Source organism: Sorex fumeus, unplaced genomic scaffold (assembly GCF_029834395.1).
Source record: "Sorex fumeus unplaced genomic scaffold, SorFum_2.1 ptg000063l, whole genome shotgun sequence".
In the NCBI taxonomy this organism is placed as follows: Eukaryota; Metazoa; Chordata; class Mammalia; order Eulipotyphla; family Soricidae; genus Sorex; species Sorex fumeus.
The window spans coordinates 70698918-70723292 of record NW_026606120.1 but is presented as its reverse complement, the minus strand read 5'-3'; the positions used below and the strand labels follow the sequence as shown (position 1 = coordinate 70723292).

At 42.3% G+C, this 24375-nt stretch overlaps 1 protein-coding gene across 3 annotated transcripts in view; it reads right to left on the bottom strand.

The window, feature by feature from the left end:
- Positions 1 to 1618: 1618 nt before the first annotated feature.
- Positions 1619 to 24375, bottom strand: part of SPOP (speckle type BTB/POZ protein) — an 86914-nt gene continuing 64157 nt past the window's right edge. For all 3 annotated transcript variants that reach the window (XM_056127451.1, XM_056127450.1, XM_056127452.1), the window contains 8 exons: positions 24197 to 24318; positions 21561 to 21712; positions 21312 to 21439; positions 13620 to 13797; positions 9821 to 9876; positions 9057 to 9179; positions 4315 to 4457; positions 1619 to 2861 (listed from right to left, as the gene is read on the bottom strand). In XM_056127451.1, the coding sequence (XP_055983426.1) occupies positions 2717 to 2861; positions 4315 to 4457; positions 9057 to 9179; positions 9821 to 9876; positions 13620 to 13797; positions 21312 to 21439; positions 21561 to 21712; positions 24197 to 24318 (1047 nt within the window). In that variant the 3' untranslated portion in view covers positions 1619 to 2716. The remainder of the gene's footprint in view (positions 2862 to 4314; positions 4458 to 9056; positions 9180 to 9820; positions 9877 to 13619; positions 13798 to 21311; positions 21440 to 21560; positions 21713 to 24196; positions 24319 to 24375) is intronic.

Sequence of the window (24375 nt, the reverse complement as noted above, 5' to 3'; positions counted from 1 at the left end):
GATGGCTTCAACTGTATCGTTTAAACAAAAACAAACATGTCCGGAAAGAATGACAGGAGCATGGAGGAGTTTCACCTGTACCTGAAATCCTAACGGCTTTGTACCCCCAGTAGAGTCTACTCTGGGAAGTACACAAATACTGGGAAATCCCAGGAGAGATATTCAGAAGCTTGGTGCCAGGACTGCTGCTCTGCTGAGGGCAGAGTACTTGAACCCACAGCTTTCTGTAAAGGAGTCAGACAAACAGGAAGCCTTCTTGTTCTGGAAGCCCTGTGCACCTGGCCAGCAAAGGCACCTTTCCAGAGCTCTGCGGAAGGTAAGTTTACCCTAAGATTTTCATTTTATTTTTGGCTTTTGGGGTGATACCCGACAATGCTCGGAGCTAATTCCTGGCTCTGCACTCAGGAATTACTCCCAGCGGTGCTCAGGGGACCATATGGGATGCCGCGGATCGAACCCAGGTAGGCAACATGCAAGGCAAACGTCCTCCCTGAAGCACTATTGCTCTGGCCCCTACCCTCAGATTCTGTATCTTAAATGTGCCCAGTTGCATCCCTCCCCTTATGGAGATCATCTTTTCTAATCCAACGATACCCTGAAGAACTTTTAACAGCTGTGTCATCTTGGGCATGTCACTTAGCTTCCCTGGGATTCTACTTCTCTCACTGCAAAACAGGAAGATACTATCACTCTTCCTCACAAACTCCTCAGGTTGCCGGGAAGTTTCATGGATGTTGGCTGGAAACCTTGAACTACTAAGCATATGCAGCTACTTAGAAAATGATGTGGGTAGAGGAGCCTGTGTTATGCTGTGCCCTAGACTGGGGGCTTCCCTGGCAAGGGAGACTGAGGTGGCATGGAAAACAGTCAGAACATGGAGGGGCCTTTCCTCACAGAGGTGAGACTGAGGCAGCTGTGAAGGGCTAAAGAGTGGTTTCTGCACATTCTGTCTTGGATTTATAATGGTAATAGGTCATACGATGGCAAAAGAAAGAAAAATTAGAAAATTTGTCAAGGCTAAAGTCATCAACGGAAATAAAAGCTGAAATACATCGAATTTCCGTTTAAGGCCAAGTAATACACAGCATAATTCAATCACTGATACATTTTCCAGTATAGTCCACTGTCCTATGCTATCTCATGTGACGCCGAGAACGGCCACGGATCTCAGAGCATTCTAGTGAGCTCAATGAGAAGTCCGAGTCCTGTGACCACACCTATCAGCGACAGATTCTATCTGGTAATTTCCCTTTATTTTATTTTCACATTCATGTCTCTGCTATTTTTGCATCTAACCAGGAGGAGAGAAATTGGTATTGTGTCCTAAAATACGCTGGGTACAGGAAGTTTGCTTTACCTGTCTTGGCAGAGGCAGCTGACCCCTCCTTACCAAGATATGAACTTGGGAACTCAAGAAGGTCACGAGACTGGCAGATGCTGGTAGCTCCCGAAGGCAGTTTAAGATTAGGGAATCACAGCAAATCCCTCCTGCTCCCACACTCCACACAGAATCCCGCAAGCTGAGGGATCAGATGACGACTTCAAAATCCCAGGAACAAGGAACTCAGACCCAAAAGACACCAGGTGAGCGAAACAAAAGAACAGAGATACCACACAGTACAAAATAGCAATTATTTATATTTTCAAAAAGAAAAATTAACATTTGGAAGTTCTCCCCTGTAGGAAGAGGGGGTGAATTGGAAGGAATAGGACCGGCTCCTATGCAGGCGGCAAGTCAGGTACAAACAGCTGAGCAATCTGGGCTGGGATTTTTCTCACACAGCATTAATAATAAAATTTCCTTTTCTTTTCTCTTCTTTTTGTTCTATTTTTTTTCTTAGAAAAGGGGGGTAGGGGATAAAATCAGAGAAAAATGCCAAAAAACATTTTCCACAATATCTAAAAACAGAGAACCATTGTTCTTGTCAAGACAGTATGAATTCTGGATGAATTATTTTTTTCCAGTTTTCAACACCAATAAAGATTTTTTTTTTTTTGCAAAAGCCACCACATCAGAACACTCATCTTCCAGATCAAATAACCTTCTTCCCCTTTCGCCTCCACTTGTCATTTTTCATAAAAGGATAGAAGGGTGTATTCTGTTCTTGCAAACAGTAAGTGCTAACAACAAGAGAGCGCTTCTGATACTTGGACGTGGTGAGGAGTTTCACGAATATCCCAGTTTTAGCACAGTTGGATGGACTACAATTTCTCTCAACATAAATACTACTGGAATCCACAAACTGAATTTTGAGAAATTCTGCAAAATCCTCTCTTTCTTCTCTCCTTTTCTTTTTCCTTCTCATAAAACTAAATGTCCTTTATGTTTTTTTCCTTTTTTTGCTCCAGGCACCTGACCATTTGTTCTGCTCAGTCAGATGCAGACAAGTTTCTCCGAAGTACCACCGCCGGGATGTCCTCAGGGCCAACGCCTAAACTGAATCCCCACAGGATGGAACTTGGCCAGGCCAAAGGGAACACAGTGACACAGCAACAGGATTTTCATTAGGCTAAACCGCCCGGAGTCCTGGGCCCTTCCCTCCCCCCTTCCCCCCAAGTTTATTTAGTGCTGTTTTAAAAGTCTGGGGCCAAGGTACAGTCTTTCCCCCCACAACAGAGTAAAAGCTCCACAGATTGCGCTGTCTACCTGGTGGTCAGTGCAGCGACAGTGGCTGCTGCTGCTGGGAAATACATGGAGTCTTACGACGGCAGGATCTTAGGACTGCTTCAGGCGCTTGCGTGGGGGTCCCAGGAAAGGGCACTGTGCGGAAGCCAGGGAGCGGTACGCCTCGGCCACTAAGTGGGGGTGTGACACCACCATCGACTTCCACCCGGAGGTCTCCAAGACATCGGAAGCATGACTAGGAGAAAGGCAGAGAGACGGGTGACCACGGGACCGACCGGGCAAAAGACAAATTCAACAGCCAACTGGTTAGAGAATTAGACGGCCTAAAATTTCAGAGCTTTTCCTACAGGGTACTCCGCATGAGATGAAAGGAACCCAACGGGCACGAGAGCTCGCCGGTTAGACAAGGGGCAGACGGGTGGCCAGATTGTGGCTGCTGCAAGTGTGAAAGCCGGGAGCCTGAGTCTTTGTGTACACCTTCATATACAAAAGGTGGGTGATGGGGATGTAGGTCAGAGATGGAGCACATGCCCGGAACGAGTGAGGTCAGAAGTGGGACTCCCCCTTGCATCTTCATACACACTGGACTGAGACTCCCCCTAGAACTTCAACACCAAATCAACAACAATACGTGAAATGTCTCCCGGGCTATTTTCCACACAGACACTGATCCAAGCGAAGAGAAAGCGAAGGCCCTCTTCAGTCAGAGAGCTGACCTTCCACAGGCTCTGCAGGTACCAGTCCCATGAGAGAGTAGACATGGCCTCGCTAGTGCCTACTGCTCCATCACTGGGGGCAATAACCACACTTCACTAAATTGTTGCCATCCACAAAGCACCTAGCAATGTCCAGCAGAGTGAGAATTTATTAGAGGGGAACATTTAGTGGCCTCTTCTCCCCTCCTCTGCCTCCTTTGCAAACTCCTTTGAAACAATCTTACAGACAAAAGATGCTGTTTCCTGTCTTTGGGTAGTTCCTGTGTTGAGTAACTATGACTCACCAACTGGTAACCTCTTGTACCCCCCAAAGGGCTGATGTCAGGCTTTATAAAGTCTGCTTTTCCTTGGAATTTTCCAATCTTTGGACCCCATCGGGCAAGGGCAAAACATGCTCCGGTGAGATTCAGTGGAGAATATAGACCATTATTCGGCATTTATGATGAAGGAATTCCATGATGAACAATTGGATACACTTGACTAACTCAAAAAAAACTTTTAATCTCAGAAATCTACATGACTTTAGTCAGTATGGGGCTGGAGAGAGAACTGCAGAGGCTCAGGTGCTTGCCTTGATGCTGCCAACCCAGTGAAATTCTCTGAGAACCTCTGGGCATAGAGTGGGGGGCGGGGGGGACCCCCCACTGGGTGTGCCTGTGCCCCCCCATCCCCGATACACAAAGTCCAGTGTGTATGAAGATGCTATCATTTGGAGCCCATAATATTTTCCGACCAACAGTATACCATTCTCATCAATTCTGATCACCCCCAATAGCAGTAATGACCACCATTCACCAAAAGGATCAGACCTGTAAAAGTCAGACCACCTTCCACAGTTAAGCTTACGGGAAAGATGAATTACTACCTTAAGGTAAATAAAGCTCTTTGCCTTTTTACATCCTGATTAGAAATCTTTGTTATTTCTCTAGTGATCCCACATATTTTGAACAAACTTTGAAGATGCCAACTCACTAGTTGATGAAATCCACTGCCTGTGTTTTCAGCTGATCTGCGCTGTGGAGGTCAGCCAGGATGAGAATCTCTGCGGCATTCTCCACGGAGAGGTTACTGCAGAGGGCGTCCTCACACATGACCTTTAAACGCTCCAGGGCGTACTGCAAAACACAAGCACCACTGTCATCGGAGAGAACGGCTCTGGGCTGACCACTGCTGAAGCTGTTTTCTTCAGCTGTACCAGCATGTAACTGGACACCTGAACTGAACTTCGAAGACCAGGAAAAGGCTACCACTGCAATTATAAAACAGAATCACACACCAGGCTGGACAAAAGTGAGCTAAAATACGTCCCATAGAGGCCTTTTAATTCTATTAGAAAAATGCCAGCTATATATTAAACCTATTATCCTCATGTTCACCCCACCCAACTATGGTTAGTGTTAATTAAACCATCACCACATCCCCTTATAACAAGGGAATACTCTGCTTTGAGTCAATAGGACACTGCATTTTAACGTTCTGCAACACTTTTAGTCACACTAGGGTGAAGTATCTTTCCTTTCTACTTAAACACTGGCCTGAGCCCTGCAGGGTATCCCAACAAGCCCATCAGACAGTGAAAAGGAACCCTGTGGTGACTTTCACCAGCACTGCTGCCACTAGTTGTTCCTGAATGAGAGTCAACCAAAGGTCTCCCTTTAAGCAGAAAAGGATAAATGGAGACCTATTTTATTGGGGGTGAGGTTAAGATTCTCAGAGTAGAAGAATAAAGCAAGAGCGACCTGGGATCCAGTTTCCATCCAAAAACTTCCTATTTTTTCTAAGAAAGGGTGTAAATGTTCTGGACCTGGAAGGTCAAGGTTGATATGGGGCAGATTTGATGTAGTTGATTGGACTGCATGCAACTGTACTACTTGCTTTCAAAATGAGACTATGAGCTTGCTAAGGAGCATCAGGGTCGTGGGGAGGAAGGACAGGCCACTGTAAACTGCTATCAATTAGCTAGTGGAGAACCATTTGTCTCCAGATAGGCCTCTTTGTGAGGCTTGCAAACTCACTGACACAATACTCCTCCAGGCTGAATCATGGTAAACAAACCTGAACAAATTTTTATTTTTATGAATTCTAGGTGAGAAGGCATAGCTGTCCACACTGCAACAAAAAAGTTTTATTGGTTTTGGTGCGGCTTTAATTTTTTTCTACATTTGAGTACAGTTCCCGTAGAAAAACAGGAATGATACTAGACAAGCAAGAAATTACATTGCCACGTTTTGTTTTTAAAGGCTGGAAGGTTGAGGAAGTGTTTGGTGGTCTAATATTATATAGCACAGCACAGAATTTTCCTTATATCTTTTCTCAATATATTCTTTTAAAAGGACCTTTACTGTCAACAGATATGATCTAACTACAAAATTAGACAAAAGTAGCCATTCTTGTTCTTGCAGGGGGTGGTAGAAACCACACCAAGTTTCTCTGTTTCCCACCCCCTCTTAATTATGCTTCTCAAAAACCCTGCCTAATGACAGTGCTTACCCGAGAGATTGAAACTGTGTCTCCCAGGTCTGGTCAACGTGTTTTGTTTTGTTTTTGGTCTAATTACACATGTCCCCAGGAGACTAGAAAACTCAAAGAAGCTGTTTCAGTCTCCTGGGTAACTTCTCAATGTTCATACCCTTCCATGAAGGATTTCTTACTCTGTTTTACTAAAAGCTCACATGGAAGAGTAAAGGTAAAAATATTTTCAGGTAAACTTGGAGCAAAGATGGTCTTAATGGGAAATTCTGAATGAAAGTTGCAAACATTCTCTCCTGTTACTTCTCATTCAGAAATGTAAAGTGCTGATGTGACTCAACTGCTTTATCTTTTAAAAATGTAAGTTAATTCATTGCACTGAAAATGTCATCTTGGGAATGTCAATTTAGGCTGATCCCTGTGCTCTGCGTAAGTACAAGTTGCAATAGATTTCTCTGGCTGAGAAGCTAGAATGACAACCAGGCAACACAGATGTCTAATCTGAGCTCTAAGCCTTAGTATTCATCTATAAGAGTGGGCTTCTGACACACTCACTTATTCTTACTGGAACTAACGGAGGAAGGGAATAAATGCCTGGCATCTGGAAGTCTGAGTGACCGTTTCACTGAAAATCAGAGGACGGAAGAGAAGTGGCAGAATCACTATAAACTCATTTTTATTAAAAAAAAAAAACAAAAACAAAAAAACAGGCAATATTGGGCTGGAGTGATAGTACAGTAGGTAGGGCATTTGCCTTGCACGTGGCCAACCCGGGTTCAATTCCGGGTATCCCATATGGTCCCCCAAGCACCTCCAGGAGTAATTCCTGAGTGCAAAGCCAAGAGTAACCCCTGAGCATTGCCAGGTGTGACCAAACAAAAAAACAGGCAATAGGACTTTGTCTTTACTTTCTCAGAAGTCACCAAATATTTTCTATTTCCATGAAAAGCAAGTTTCCTTTGATCAGAACTGAAATGCATTAGGAGAGTATGGAACATCTGCACTGCTTAATTGCAATCTTAATCTTCAAAGATGACAGAAGGATAAATCTATTATTCAACCCTTTCTTATAGTAGCAATGGCTGAGTTTACATGCCTTATCTTTTAAAAAAGCTGCTCAAGAGAAGGCCTCTCCTGTAAACACAAGTTTTTTTTTTTTTTTTTTTTTCTTGGTCTCCTCAGGAGAGTAAAGGGAGGTAGAAGACTATTCCTGGGAGGAAATTCTTGAAGACTCCAGATACCCTAGGGTCAGAGGCAGCTTTGCCCTCAGTTTCAAGTTGTAGCTTCAGGGACAGAAAAGCCAGCACAGCGCAGAACTAACTTGCTTCCAAGGGTCTATTACTGACTGGGTTTCCGTGCTGTTCGTACCCTCCTCTCACTGTTTGTCTGCAACCTTGCTCCTCTGCCACACAAGACCACCACACCTTGGAGGACAGGTCACCCAGCTCTGCTGCATCTATCTGGGGTACACTGGTGGTGCTGGGGGACTATATGAGATGTGGGAAACTGAACCTGAGCACTGCCAGAAATAATACCTGACTGCATGAACCAGGAGTAGGAATGATAGCACAGCGGGTAAGGCCTTGCACGTGGCCGACCCAGGTTGGATTCCCAGCATCCCATATGGTCCCCCTGAGCATTGCCAGGAGTAATTCCTGAGTGCATGAGCCAGGAGAAACCCCTGTGCATTGCCGGGTGTGACCCAAAAAGAAAAAAAAACAAAAACAAAAACAAAAGAACATGGGTTTCCCCAGAGTAAAAAGCGTAGACAGACAGAAAAATACAGTCAAGAGAGAACAAGGGGTTCTCCAGAGTAGTAAAAGTCTTACTGCATTTCTTGATTCTATTCTAATTTTTTTCTATTTTAATTTTTGTTTCTTAACATTTCTAAATACGTATGTATGTATGTATGTATGTATCTACAAAGTCTACATTACCATAGTATTATCTCTGTTTTCAAAAAGAGCTATTATTTCTCTATTTTGAATCTGCTGTAATTCAAAACTATATTACGTTGAAAATACAAACCAGGGCAACTGGTACAAGATTATTCTCTTAATGACAACTTTTGTTTTGTTCTGGTTTGGGGTCATACCTAGCGATGCTCAGAGCTTACTCCTGACTCTGTGCTCAGGGATCACTCCTGGCGGGCTAGGAGGACCATACAGGGTGCTAGGGATTGAACCCGGTAGGCGACATGCAAGGCAAACACCCTACCTTGCTGTACTATATAGCCTGGTACCATTAATGATAATATTTAAATAAGAGTTTTTAAGCTTTAGAACAGGATGTAAATTATAAAGTACAATTCAAATGTTAGTATATGAATTTTTTGAATTTTTTTTCCTCACATTTTATTTATTTTTGGGTTTTGGGTCATACCCGGTGATGCACAGGGGCCACTCCTGGCTCATGCACTCAGGAATTACTCCTGGCGGTGCTCAGGGGACCATATGGGATGCTGGGAATCGAACCTGGGTCAGTCGCATGCAAGGCAAATGCCCTACCCGCTATGCTATTGCTCCAGCCCAGTATAAGGTAAAGGTAAAAGGTAAAGGCCCTCCCGTTGATCGTCGATTTGCTCGAGCGGGCCCAGTAACGTCTCCATTGGAGACTTTGTTGTTACTGTGTCTGGCATATCAAATACTCTCGGTAGCTTGCCGGGCTCTCCGAGAGGGGCGGAGGAATCGAACTCGGGTCGGCCATGTTGGCCGCTTGTAAGGCGAACGCCCTACCCGCTGTGCTATCGCTCCGGCCCAGTATATAAATTTTTAACACTACTGGAGTTACAGATATAGAGAAAAAAGACTAGAGCAACAGTATAGCTCACTGCAACCACCATCGACCTGAGTTTTGATCTCTGACACCCCATAAAGTCCCTCCTGAAGCATCACCAGGAAAGCAAGCCCTGAACACCACTGAGTGTAGCCCCCAAACAAACAAAAAACCCAACATTGAACAAAAAACCTAAAAACAAATAAAAAATGGAGGTGGAGAAGCAAAGTGAGGGAACTATTCATTTTATCTTTGTTCATAATGTGGGTGAGCAGATAACTTGCATTAAAAGACCTTTGAGAATAAAGTGTGCTATAACACTGTCAGAATATCAAGTGTAAGTAAGCCTAAAAGGTCTTCACCAAAGATACGGTCATCTTCCCCACACTGCAACACAGAGAATCAGACATGAAACTCAAGAAGTGACAAACCCTATTGGTTTTGTGATCATGCTTCTATTCTCATTTTACCTTGTCAGCAGCTGCCAGCAAATCATCGGCCATTTTGTCGAGGTTTGGAGCCTTCCCCGTGTAAATGAAGCACATCATTTCCTTAAAAACTTCAGGCTCCACATCATTGATTTCAACCCGATTCTATGCCAGAAAAATGAAAAAATGAGACACTTGCCAAGCAGAGCAAAATCCCTACACAATTTTCATGACTTTCCATTATGGCGAGGAGAGAAGCTTGTATCACTTAAAACCTAACATGAAGGTAGCAGGAGGCGGCTCAGTGGGGAGCACTTGCCTTGCATGTGTGAGGCCGATTTCATTCGTGGCACCACAAACACAACATAAACACTTAGATGATTTTATTTTACCTCTGACCTATTTTACTGTCACAAGGTTTTTTTTTTTTCCTGTTTGTTTTTCCTGCACTTTGGGGGATCAAACCCAGAGCCTTTCCTGGTATCAGATGTACCACCCTTAGTTTTCTCAAATCCAACAGCAAAACAACTCTATCCTTGCCTGGACTTCCTGTTCCTGAGTTTTCCGACTAGGTAAACCTATCTAACAGCCTCTCCCCAAACCATCTGGAGAGCTTGCCAGGGCCTGAGTCTGTTTTATTTGGTGTGCTTCTGGACCACCTCTCTTGACTCTCAGAAGTGTCTGTTCCGGCAAATGCATCCCATTTTAATAACACATTAAAAATAATTAAGAAAAAAAATAACTGCTGCCAAATTGGGAAGTCATCTGTACTGAGCTAAAAAACACACTTCCATCCTGTTACCTACCTTTTTGCTCTCCTCCATTTCGTGTTCGAACATGGCACTAAAAACTGGTGAACGAGCTATAATGTGAAAAGGAAACAGAGTCATGTAAGTCATGTCAGTTTTTCATATTTTTTCTGTTATGTAGAAATAATTTTCTTTCTCGTCCCATTGCTACAGAAAGGATTTTAGCCCTCAACTTATACCTGAATTATCACACTGCTTTCTACTAATATTAGAGATAAATATAGTACGTAAGAAATTACCACAATGAAAATAATTAGTTCTGTTCCAACCATCCATATTCCAAGGAAATTACTCACATTATGTTATGTGACAATGATCACCTCTGGGAGATTTGGGGGTTAAAATGGAAGGTCCTTCATGATGTAAGTATGTCCTAAGATTTGTGTTCTGTTGCTGTTTTGGGCTATACCTGGCTATGGTCAGGGTTTACTCCTGGCAGGCTTGGGGGACCATATGGGTGCTGGAGATTAAATCCAGGTCAGCCACATGCAAGGCAACACCCTTCCCACTGTACTACTGCTCTGACTCCTAGTCATGCATTCTTAATGGGGATGATACTGCTCCAATGAGGCAAAAACCTCAAGAACCCTCAGGTATTACAAGTTATTTGTGGTCTTTTTATTTTATTTTGCTTTTTGGATCACACAAGCGATGCTCAGGGGTTACTCCTGGTGGTACTTGGGGGACCAAATGGATGCCGGGGATTGAACCCAGGTGGGCCACGTGCAAGGTAAACACCCTACCCACTGTGCTATGGCTACGGCCCCATTTGTGGCCTTTTCTTTTTCTTTTTTTTTTTTTTTTGCTTTTTGGGTCATACCCGGCGATGCTCAGGGGTTTCTCCTGGCTCTGCACTCAGGAATCACTTGTGGCGGGCTCAGTGGGCCATATTAGATGCTTGGAATTTAACCTGGGTCAGCTGGATGCAAGACAAACGACCTACCTGCTGTGCTATTGCTCCAGCCCCTTCTGGCCTTTTCAAAACTCAACTCTACATGGAAAAATCTTAACTCCTTAGTATTTAATGTCCTTCATTAGGGATAATTTAGTAGTTTTCCTAGGAATGGGGACGATGCAAAAAGACTGATAATGTTCTAAGTCATGCTCATTTCAGTCTAAAGAATTATTACTATGAAAAATTAAGAAAACGTAAATTTAACCATATAATGGTAATAAAATGGCTAATTACTGCAATATTCTGTTCGAGGTTCTTGTATCAAGTACTATCAATTGATCCCAAAGTGAAGAAACAGCTGGAATAGATAGTAGGACACTGAACTAAATAAGGTAACTGGAACTCTGATCTACAGTTTAAGTCATAAAGGACCATTCAGATCTATCACTTTCAAAACACGTAACCCTTGGGCAAATCACTTAACCTGCTGAACTGTGCTATTTCCAAATAGATATTGTTTTTGTCTCAGAAGGGTTGTAGACTATACATTACCAAAAAAATATATTACAGAAGCAGAAGACCAAAGGAATGGTTTTCATAGAGGGAAAGTTCCAAAGCAGTGATATGCTTGGAAGGTCTTCAATAGACAGAAGCTGATGCTGCAAAAATGAATAAAATTACCCAAATAAAACAAGCAGAATGAAAAAAGTACTGAGGGGGGCCAGAGAGACAGTACAATACGTAGGACGCTTGCCTTGCATGCAGACAACCTGGGTTTGATCCCTGGCACCACATATGGTCCTCCAAGCACCACGAGTAGTGATCCTTGAATAAAGTGCTGGGCACTGCTAGGTGTGCCCTCAAACCCCAAAAAGTAGGGAGAGAGGTAGGGAAAGGCCAGAGAATCAGGAGAGAAGAGTCAAATAAAGAATCCTTCAAATTTAGCAGTTAGTGGGTCATATAACTTTGGCAAACTGCTTCATGGCAAGGAGGTGAACTGTGAACAGGTAAGAGGAAAAAGTACAGATAGCAAATGTGCTAAATGAAACTAAGCTCTGGGAAAAGACAAAAAAAAATAGGAAAACTAAAGGAGCACAGGGAGAAGCCTGAGCCTGTTTGCAGGCCAAGGTGGACTGGCAACAGGAGAAAAGCAGGAAAAGGTAGGAGATAGCCAAGGTACAACTGGCAGAGCAAGGCTTCTGAGAAGGCACCAGAAGCAGATAATGCAATCTGCTTTGAACACTAGAAGTACACCCCTTCCACCAAGAAGCAGGAGAAGCAGGGAAGGTGAAGAGAAAAGAGCAGAGGGAGTTCCCAACAAAGAATCCCATTTTCTTTTGGAGGACATATTTTAGGAGCTGGAAATTAAGGGGTAAAGGAAGAGTGATAAAGGTTAGAAATATTTATTACTGAGGGGGAAAAGGAGGAAATGTTCTGTATTTCACCACATACTCACTGTACCATGTTTTTTTGGGGGGGAGGGGAGGGCACTTTATGGGTCACATCTGGCTCTGCACTCAGGAATTACTCCTAGCGGTGCACAGGGAACCATATCAGATGCTGGGCATAGAACACAGGTCGGCCACGTGCAAGGCAAACGTTCTACCTACTGTACTATCACTCTGGACATGCACCATGTTTTTAAGTTGCATCAGCACGATTCAGTCTTCGGACTGGGGGCCTCATCCTGTGATTTTCAGGGGCTCTTCTAGTCTCTGTGCTCAGGAGTGACCCTAGACATCTCTTGGGGGACCATACGTGGTGCTGAGATCAAAATGGGTAAGTCAAATGCAATGCAATGCCTTTAAGCCCTGACTATCTCTCTAGCCCCAACCAGTACATTTAAAAAAAAAAAAAGAAAGCTTCACAAAAATCGTCAATTTTTGTTTCGTTTTTTCTTTTGTTGTTGCTCAGGGCCTACTCCTGGCTGTGTTCAGAGATCTCTTCTGGCTCAGGGGACCATCTCTGGTGCCGTGGATGGAACCAGGTCAGAAGTATGCAAGCACCTCACCTGCAGTACCATTGCTCCAACTTCACTCTACTTCACTTCCCCTACTCCCCCCGCCCACCCCCGCCATAAAATTGGCATTGAATCTACAGCAATAATGCAGTGAAACATGGTATCTACGGAAAGAGTTCTCTTTTAGAAGTGCCTGAAGGTCACTAACCTAGGTGTTAGTGGTTTTCTTAAATAATACATGATACTACCTCAGTGAGAGAAGGAACAGACAGACTGTGCCAGCTGATATTTCACCAGGTGTGTGGCAGTGTGAGGGTTTGGTGAGAAATGCTGGTAAAGATCTTTTTCTTTGTTTCTTACAGTCTATCTGACTGCTTTGGTCTTTGTGAAGGAACGTCAGTCCTACCTAACAGTTCCTCCTCTTGTCAGTCTTTCTAGTCTTAAAGACCAAGGACCTCATATTAGCAAGACCTAATCCTCCAAAGTCACAGTCAACATTCTCATTCTTCTAGCAGAGTCTGTATGGAAAAGAGGGCTAGGATCGCAGGACTGACAATTTACTAGGTAGTAATTTAATCATGAGTCCAGAATCCTCTGCATTACATCCTAGATCCATTGGGGGCTGAGCCCTGTTCCTATTTAGTAGTCTGAGAGCTATGTTCTAGGTACAGAGGTCGCCAATACTGTATCATCGGCTCCTTGGAAGTGAAGTCCATATAGAGAGGAAAGACCAAAATCCCATGTTTTTACGGACAATAAATCTTACTTGGTCATAACAAATAATGTTACACACACACACGGATGGGCGCACGTGCGCACACGCACACACTTGCATTTTTTTTGTAATAGCGCCAAAAGTTGAAGTTATTCAAAAGGCAATTATGCAGTCACTATCTTCCCTTTATCTCACCACACTGAAGAGTCCCAGAAATAATACCAACCTGCTAAGATAGCTTTGTGAGCCTGGAATTCCTGGCCAGCAACACACAAACAACAATCTGTGAACCTGGAATTCTCCCACAGTCCTCCTAACTCATCTGCCAACCGGCACTCAGGAACCTTCACCATATTCATGGTATTCTGGCCAGAAATATTCACGGAATCTTGCACCACACTCACCTGTGAAAGACAAGAAAACCGTTGAAAGCTTTTGTTGCCAGGAATTTTCTTCCCAGCAGAAGGAGAGACGGTTTTTACTTGACTGCTATAATGTATTCATATCCCAATGTTAGTCAGAGTCCCTTGAAACCACCTCCCCAAATTGAAGAGGATTAGTCCAAGCCCTGGATCGAGTTAATTTCCAAATGAGCACAATCATATTTGTTGACACCTCAGGTCAATGGGGAGAAAGCTTCACAAACAGTCTTTTTCAACTTCTAACAAGCTCTACCATGCCCTGCAACTTGAGCAAAGACATCCTGGACAGAAAAACTGACAGAAGTAAACTCCAAGTATTCATCTTATTTCTGACATAAATAAACAGTGACCCCAAAAATCTAAATAAACTAGAATTTAAATTCTAGAGAAAAGGTTTTATTAAAGCCTAAAAGCACTTCACTTATTTTAGTTAGGTCTAGAACATGAAAATAAAGTGTAGCGTCAATGGAGCTCGGTCAATAATTGGTACCTCCTCAGAAACATTAGTTTAATTAACTGAATCGAGCTTGGGTGATCTTTCTTATTGTGATAACTGAATGGGTGTCCCGTATCAATTAGACTCTTGTCCAATCATCTGTGACAATGACAAACAAGATGCCTGTCTCTAATCAAACAAGCACTTACATCTTTCAAACAGAATGACAATAATCTAACGTGCCATTCTGACTTCAGTAGCAGCAATGGTTGAATTGTTTAATAATAAGCAAGATAACTTCTAGATAGGTCAGTGAAACTCAGATAAGGGTTTTAAGAATACTCAATATCCAAATCCAGAGATTTACAAATCATATGACATTATAAAGTAAATGTGTAAGTCATCAAGCAGAAGAGAAGAGCCTTCCATCAGGTCTTCTGTATACCAGTCACTGCTGTTTCATCTCCTTCTTGAGAGGTTAGAAATGTTAAAATCAAAGCAGAATTCATAAACCTCCTCACTTCTGCTATTCCTATGAGTAAGATGGCAAGGACAGCTTGGGAACATCCTAAATGATCCAAATTTTGTTTAACCTTCAAGATGCAAGTCATTCCTTAAATGATGTTATAAACCTGGAGGCAAAGTTAATGCTCCATCCAAATGCCCCCCAGTTCCTTCTATGTAGGGGTGAGAAATCTATTCATTGGTTTAAAACTAGCTGTTATGGTCTTGAGCAATGAGGCAGCCAAGCTAATCAATTATGAATGTGCTTAGCATTCGTAGCACATTTATCAGCACCTGATTATAATATTAATAGCCCAGGACCCAGCAAAACCATCTCACAGAGATTCTCTCTTGTCCTGTGTTAAGATCTCTAATTTGGTTCAGTCACATTCTCACATTAACACCTTAACTTATTTCATCTGATAGTACTGCCAGAAGTAGGAGCTGTCTATTTCCAGTAGTAATAGCATCAAAATCCTATCAGGAAAAAAAAAAAAGGAAAACATCCTAAAATCCAACTTCCTCATATGAATGGCAGTGATTTCTTGGGTGGCAAATGAAGGGAATGGAGAATGCTTTTGGCATTGGGTTCCTAAGCCAAGACTGAATTAAACCAGGCTGACAGGAACCCAAAGTCATTAACACTTGATGGCAATTTACTAGACTGGGCAAAATGAATTGGCAGGAGCTAAGCTGAATTTCAAACTATGGTTCTTGGTGGGCCCTCTGCTTGGTGAGACGCTCACGTGGTAATGAGGGGCCCAAAGGCTGTGATTCCTCTCGCTGGGGCAATTCTTCTCTCCAGGCTCAGACAGAACACAGCAGGAAGGCGAAGGTACCTCTGCTGTCTGAGCCAGACTGTTCTGTAGATACACGGATGCCTGGAGTCTCCTGAGCGCTGAATGTCTGGCACCTCTCACCAACATTAAATACGCTTAATTAAAAATACATTTTTAAATGGCATTCACAAATGAGTCTTCGGAGCCCAAACTTTTAACTTAGAAAGGGATTGTTTTTCTCTGCAAATGATGATGCTAAAATGAGACTATTTTGAGAAAAACTAAGGATTTTTAAAAAATGCCTATAAAGTTGACTACGGAGACTCATTCAAAACTGCAGCTGTGAAGATGACGTGACTGTGACATTTATGTCGTCTTAGAAATGACTGCTTGAAAATGTCTCAGGAAGGCTCTATAGCCCTCTACATTTCAAGCTGTAAATGGGCCTCACTTTTAAAGTCAATTCCTTTACTTAAAAAAGAAATTTTCATAAAAGACTAAAGATTGTGCCAATTTTTAAACATTTTATTTAAACATAAAAAGTCAAAATAAGACCAAAGGAAATATATTTTTAACTTCTATATATTTAAACCAATAAAGAAAAAGTAACTGCATATAGGTGTCTTTGTTTTGTTTTTTAAAGAACAGCAGCTGCATTATTTCTAATTAAAAAACTAACAACAGGGGCCAGACCTATAGTACAGATGTAGGGCACCTGCCCTGTAAGCAGTTGACACTGGCTCAATCCCCAGGACCCTATATGGTTCCCTGAGCACACCAGGAGCACAGAACCACTGTAAGCATTGAGCACCACCAGGTGTGACCGCCAAACAAACAAAGAAGATTAGCAACAACCTACATGTCTTGTCTACAAGAATGAATAAATCACTGGTATATTCACACCATAGTTTATTCACATAATAGACTATTACAAAGCACTAAAAAAATAAAACTAGTCAGATCCGTAATCAAAAAAATACCAAAAAATTTAAGTCCAACATTATTTTTATAAAGCTTAGAAATAGGGACCAGATCTATAGTATAGTGGGTAGGGTGCTTGCCTTGCATGTGGACAACCCATATTCAATTCCTGGGACCCAATATGGTCTGGCAAACCCTTCAGGTGTGATCCCTGACAAAGCCCTGAGCACAGTCAGATATGCCCCTTCCTACCTCCCCCAACAAAACAGCAAATAAAATCTAAACAGTATATTGTTTAGAAGTACAAATGGGAAATAAGGTATTAGCGGTATATAGCATCCTCTGAGTGGGTAAGAATACAGGCCTATGAGTAGGGGAAGGAGAAGCATATACAGATTAATCCCAAGTTACTGTTGATGTTGCTCGGTTGGTGGTGGGTTATTTAATATTATGCTTTATATTCGATAATAATTTTATATATTAAACCCCATTTTTATAGATCGAGCACAATAATAACATTTTCATTTATAGCAACTAATACACCCAAAATTCAACTAATAAAGTATAAAAATGAAAAATGCTATTTAAAATTTGACCCAGGGTAGTTAGCAGTGGGTGCGGGAGGAAAGGGGCCCTCCCAAGGAGTGCACAGGTGGCCCAAGGGGTCCTGCTGGTGCTTTTCAGCGAAGCAGGCTGAGCAGCAGTCTATGGGAAGGCCTGAGGATGCAGTGCTGCTTGGACAACATGTTCTGGGATTACCTAGGTCACCTCTACAGTGGTCCAGGGTCTCCAGGGCCATACCCAGTGGTGCTTGGGGGGTCCTCCAAGGTTGCACCAGGTGAGGCCTCGGGGACCATGTTGTGCCACAGATCTAACCTGGGTTGGCAGCATATAAGGCATGTGCCATGACTCCTAGACTATTTCTCTAGCCCCAGTGTCTAATATTTCTTGTTAGTCATTTCAAAGTTCTTATTTCAACTTTAACTGAAACATTACAAAGAAGCACAGGACGCTTCTGCATGCCAAAGGCCTACAGAGTAAAGGGGAAATGTCTATGTCTTTATTTATTGATAACAACTATTTATTTTCAATATAAAGAAAGATTAGTAGAAGCTGAAACATTTCATTTTCAAATTATTAAGGAGAAAATTAAGAGTGTGATGCTTTGATGGTTCCATTTTCCGTTAGCAAAGTCAAAACGCTCCATTGAGGAAATTTGGTAGAGACTGTGTTTCCTTGGGTCAACAGCATTCAGCCCCTCTTGGTGTGATGCAACAAATTGGAGATGGAAAGTGAACATGGCCTGGACATTAATTTGCTGTACAGAATTAAGAAAAATGTCCTGGTCTCCCAAGACACTGCTTTTCTTCCCAGTACCACTAAAAGCAGATAACAAAATGTAGATCCAGGGATTGTGAAAAGGGACTGTTCAGGAAATGTTTTGAAAATGCTTTTCAAATACATAAACTAAGCACTATAAGCTTGGAAGAATAGTCGCATTTCCTATTAGACAGAAACATCAGAGACAAGTGAAAGTAAATACAAACCAAAAATAGGACAAGGATGCAGTTCAATGAGTGGTAGGGCATATGCTTTGCACATATGAGGCCCTGTTTTAAATGCCTGACACTAAACAAATAAACAAAACCCAAACAACAACAAAAGATTAAGTCCAGTGTGAGACATTCTTATAAATAAGATCACCCATCTGGCATCTTCAGAGTTTGTAATCTAATTTAAATATTCATTAACTGAAATACTCTCCCCCTCCACCCCCGAAAAAGTACGATTCTCACTCTTTCTTAGGGATAACTTTTTGTGGCTCCTGAGAGAACCATCCCTCCCCCTAAATCTACAAAACAACTATCTTCATTTCATAGGGTGGGAGAGAAGAGTCGAGGCCAAAGGCTAAGTGAAGAATGGTGCAGCAGAGGATACTAATAACTTTTAAAAGCCTAGAGCTGGTAAATAATACACAGTGAGCCATAAAAAATCTGAACTAAAATAAACTTGTTTATGAACATTCCACTTTTTAAGGAGCAACAGGTCAAAGAGGGGCACGTTTGCAGCAAAAAATTAATGATCTCATCTTTAGTGGATTATTCATAACAAGCAATACAAAATAAACTATTTCGGTCCTACTTTGGGGGCACGCTGTGGGGTTCAGGGTGGAATCATTTGAAATATGGTGGTGGGGAAGGTGTAATGGTGATGGGATTGGTGTCGGAATATTAAATATAACCAATTATTGTGAACAACTTTATAAAAATTAAGTTAAAAAAATTAATGATCTAGCTTTGAAAAACAGTAAGAACTTACATGAACTAGAGACATTTTTAAATCCCACACATCTAACACTCCCCTCCACCTCCCCCCCGCCGCCCCCACCACCACCACGAACTGCCTTGCAATTCTGAATTCTACTAAGTCCACAGAGAATCTTGGAACAGAAACGAGTCTCACTAGGCACCAGCCCAAGTATGAGAAGCAACACTCAGCACCTGTGGCCAACAGAGAAGTGTGAGAGGAACAGATGGCACACCTGGTCTGATGGGAAGAAACCGATGGCATCAGCAGAACCCAGCCGACGTTTCCCTGTTCAACATCTCCTCATTTCCAAAGTGTCATCTCACTTCCCTTCTAAGTCAGTAAGGCAAATCTAAACTTAACCACAGGATTTCTCCTAAGAGAATTTCACATGGGGAAGCAAAGAGTCTGCTTCAGAAATAACCACAGGATGAGAGATTGCCAAGCAAGGGCAGGCCTATCAGGTTCAAAACCAAGAATGTCAACACAAGGGTCAGAGCAGCTGGAATGGATTGGGGCTAAGAGGGAGAGAAGAAAAGCATGTAAGAAAATGCCGGTTCCACTGTGGAGCTGAAAACACTGCGGGGTTATAGCACTGCCCAGATGCAATACTCGGATTTCTCTTCCATCACAGAACAGTTCAAAGATCCAAGCACCACATGGCCTCCTGAATGTCTCCAAGGTGCCATGAAGTCTCCTGTACCACAGAGCCTGAGCACTGATACTCCTGGGTGGCCAAGTATCACCAGGAGTGGGTCCCAGAACCTCTGAGTACAAACTGGGAGACTATACAGCAATGTTCTCCAGAAACAAAAATTTCCACTACTTTCTTTGGGGTGGAGGCAAAGTTGGTAGTAACTGGGCATTACTCCCTTCGTACTTGGGGGTCAATCTTAGTGGTTCTTAGGGGACCTGAGGAATTGAGCCTGAGTCTCCTATATGCAATGCCTGTGCTCAACTCTTTGATTCTCTCTGATCACAAATTTCCACTATTTACAAATTTTACTAAAGGTCTCTAAGATGATAGGTTAAAAGTTAGTGGTCTGTTTATAGAACATCTAACCTCACACAAAACCAAATGAAATTTATTTCTTCACTAGGACAACTGATATGACCTGTCAACTAATTGTATTAATATTAAATTCTAATTTCAAGTTCACAGTCAAAAACCACCGACAGTTTATTATGACTTTACAATTTCCTCCTTTTACTTAGCAATTTAAAGGAGGGATGGTAGCTATTATGCAAACTTAATTTATGTATTCAGTGCAGTATTCTAATAAAGCATAACTCCAAAGTTTTCTGCTCATTAACATCTACTCTATAAACTATTCCATGAACTGTGGTTTGAAAAGAATCTACTTGATGGCCAGTCCATTCTGTGAAAAGGGAGAGATTCCTGTAAGACACCCTTCCTTCCTTCCTAGAAGGTAGTCACATGCTTTTGGAGATGTCCTGAGCTTACACTGCAGTCCTATTATTTGACAGAGCACCTTGGAAGTTAGGAAAATTTGCCTGCAACCTCCCCATGCAAATACTGTTATTCTTCACGTCAAATGGTGCATGCTGCTCAGGAAACGTCTCCTTAACCATGCAATAACACAGAGGCCACACTGAAATGTCTCAACTGACTGGAAATTTAACTCATTCCTTATAGTGTGAGCATTTAAGTGTTTATAAATGGATTGACAGTAGCATGGAGCAAATGATGAATATATACACATTAAAGAAACCACATTCCAACTAACTCTTGGTTTGGGAGCTTTACCTCAAGGCTTCTCCTGGAATTTCAACAAAAATCTCACAGGGTGTTGGTGGAAGAAGGACTCCACTATCTACCTGACAAATACCATTTTTCTAGCTCCTCATGAGTTAGAGATGTTTATGGAGACTTAGCACAAGGATTTCATAATTGCTTCAGAAAAACAAGCTGGAAACACTTAGCTTCTGATAAAAAGAACAGAAGATGAATGTGATCTATAGTTAAACACACTTGGACTTTTTTTTTTTTTGCTTTTTGGGTCACACCCGGCGATGCATAGGGGTTACTCCTGGCTCTGCGCTCAGGAATTACCCCTGGTGGTGCTCATGGGACCATATGAATTGGGAATTGAATTCGGGTCGGCCGCGTGCAAGGCAAATGCCCTACCCGCTGTGCTATTGCTCCAGCCCCAAACACACTTGGACTTTGTATTCAAGGGTTTTCCAGAAACTTTAATACACATACATATCCAGCAAACAATAATTCTCTTTAACTTGAAATGAAAGTACTTCCAAATGCTATCTGAAAAGAAAGTCTGGACCCTGATTCAAGCAACTGGAAAATCCCACATTGAAAAAGTACTGCAAAGACGATTTTTAAGAACAAAGATAAGATGCCCATCAACCTTGAAATCATGACAGTTTCAATCAGTTACGTAAGTAATATTCATGCAACAGCCCCTATGGGGGATTTTTCTTACTCGCCATTCCTGTTACAATACAATTACATCTGCTAACAACATCATCCTGGGAACTGCCAGTCTCATAGTAGGGGTAATAAGACTCACCTCGCAGAAGAGGGTAAGCTTGTCATCAGGGAGAAGCCCGTTGGCCTCATCCAAAAGAAAATCTCTACGTATGAATTTTTTGAATCCCCAGTCCTTGCCTTGCACAAATCTGTATGCCCGTTGGCTCTCTGGGGTGAAAAAAAAGCCGTATATAAAGTTACTCAAAAATTAAGATCAAGTCCACAACCTGTCAGTCTATGAGGTAACTGGATGTGAAAAGACGAGTCCAACAAAGAGGAGAATATTTACCCATAGCTTTGGTTTCTTCTCCCTTGGCATTCAGGATGGAGAATTTGAATTTTGCTCGAACTTCACTCTTTGGACAGCTGACCAGTAACAGGTAAAGTGACAGATAATCTTTGCTTTCCTCATCTAGTCCTTTTGGGTTTACTCGCAAACACCTGCCCGATAAAGACAGAAAAAAGGAGTATAAAGTTTAAAGCAGCACGAAGTGGGGTTGGAGCGATAGTAGAGCGGGTTGTGTGCTTTCTTGCACACAGCCCATCCGGGTTCAATCCCTGGCATTCCATAAGGTCCCTCGAACACCACCAAGTATAAATCCTGAGTCAAAGCCAGGAGTAACCCCTGAGCACCACCAGGTACGACACCCCCCCTCCCACGCTCCTCAAAAAAGCATGAAATAAGGGCTGGGAGCTAGCTTACAGGGTTGAAGTGCATGCTTTGCCCAGCACCACGTGGATCCCAAGCACTGAACTGTGAGCAGCCCTGATAGGTATGCCTTTTCTATAAAAAGGAAAGAGTCCCTAAAAGACACCCTTTCTTCCTACACAGGTGGTGACATCCTTTGGAGTTATCATGAGCCAGAGTGAGGTCCCATTATTTGACAGAGCATACTGAAAACTGGAAAAATTTGCTTGCAATCTCCCCCCACAAACACTGCTGGATGTAGCCCAAAATAAATAAAATAAAATGTTCTTAAGCCCTTTTATTTTTATTTGAGATTTCTTCCAATTTTTGTTTAGTCACCATGATTTGCAATACTATTAATAGTAGTATTTCAGGCATACAATGTTCCAACACCATACCCATCACCAGAGTTCCTTTTTAATATCATCTTGGGGCAGAAAATGGCTTTTTATTTTGGCAGTGCCAGGAACTGAGCCCATATCTCATGTATTTAAGCATTCACTTTTACCGCTGAGCTAGGACTCAGCCCCCAGAAAGGTACACTTTTTGGCTGCCTTTGGCCACAGCTTGTGGCGCTCATCGGCTATCTTCATGTTGCTGGAGGGTGGCTCCCATTGGTGCTGGGAACTGGCAGTCGTAGGATGCTGGGACCGAACACAGGTCTCCTGCATGCAGAGCACGTGATTCCGCCCCACAAACGACCTCCCCAGCCCCAGAAAATATATTCTTGATAAAAAAAAAAAGTAGTACGTCCTCTTTTTGTAGGTATTTTACCAATCTGGCAATAATCTTCTAAGTTAGAATAAAAGAGGCAGTATCAAGGAAGCACAGAAAAAAGTAAGTTCACATTACACAGGACAGAGTTCCAAACTAAAATTCTAAATAGAATTAGATACCAATCTGTTAGCAGTAAAGGGAGACCAAATTCAGAAAGAGTGTAATAGGTTCAGCTGAGTTAAGCTGAAAATGTCATTAGTGAAACTGCATGTGGTTCAGACACTACTTTACCACATTGGCCATATGTATCCTTAGCTCCTGCCAATTTTGTAACAGGTGGCTCAATCTAGTCCCTCTTTGGGGAGTGCACATAACCACATACATTTCTATAGTAAAGATGTGGATTTGAACATAATACCCAGAGACCAAAAAGGTAGTACAACGGATAAGGCACCTACCTGCTTTCCATATAATGATCTATGTTCGATCCCTAGCACCACATATGGTCACTCAAGGAACCTTGCCAAAAGTCCCTGAGTGCAGAGCCAGGGGTAAGCTGTGAGCACAGCTGGGGTGTGGCCCCCCAAAAACATCAAATTTAAGAATAAACACAATATTCAAGAATAAGCACTTCAGAATATGCTACTTAATATACAACCAAAAACCAGGGCTGGAGCAACAGTACAGAGGGTAGGGCACTTGCCTTGCTCAGGACCGACTTGGGTTTGATCCCAGGTACCCATATGGTCCCCTGATCCTGCCAAGAGTGAACCCCAAGTAGCCAAGTCAGGAGTAGGCCATGAGAACTGCTTGGTGTGACCCAAAAACAAACAAAAAAAGTACCTATATATACCAAACCATCCAAAAACTTCTAAACTTCCAAAAACTTCTAAATGAATTTGAGATAGTTGTTTAGCTCTTCAGTGGGTAGTTAGAGGTCAAAGCTGGGCGGTTCAGGCATGAGTTTTTGACTTCATTGTAAGCAGATAGTTGGATCCAAAGCTACCTGCTCTTCCTCAAAACCCAAGGTAGATGGAATTAAGCCCCACTCCTAGATTATATTCCTCTAGTCAACAGATCTAAACTAAACAGTGCATGTATTCTTGGCCACACAGTTTTTCAGAGAAAGTTCAAAGATTATTGTTGGATGTAGTGAGGCACATCCCATTGGACATTCAACCACAAGTGAGACGGTTATATCACCCCCGAACACCACTTCTACTCTCTTTTTTCCGTGTCAGGAACGGAGGTCAAGATGTCTCAAATGCAATGCATGTGCTCTGAGTCACATTCCCAGCCTGCCACACTGGCTCTCTTTACTCACTTAAATTATCACACAGGCAACTAAGTTTGCTGATTTTCGAAACACTAGTTGAATTTAATCAACTTATTACCTATCAGGCACAGTTTTAGGAAATGGGGGAAACAAAGTGTACTTTCACGTATCTTATATATGTTTTAATAAAGCCAAGAAAGCAACCTTTACAAAGATTTCTATAGCTACATAAATTCTTCCTCACCATTTCAGTTTATCATTGGCTCCTGATGAAAAGGTTGAACTCTTAATAACTTCACCCATTTCTTCCCGGCAAAAGCTAAAGTTATTGATGGTCCACATATAGGAGAATTTCACTACCTTGATCTGTTGGGGTGAAAAAAAAAAAGAGAGGAGGCAATTAAGAGAGCAAGTGGGTAACCT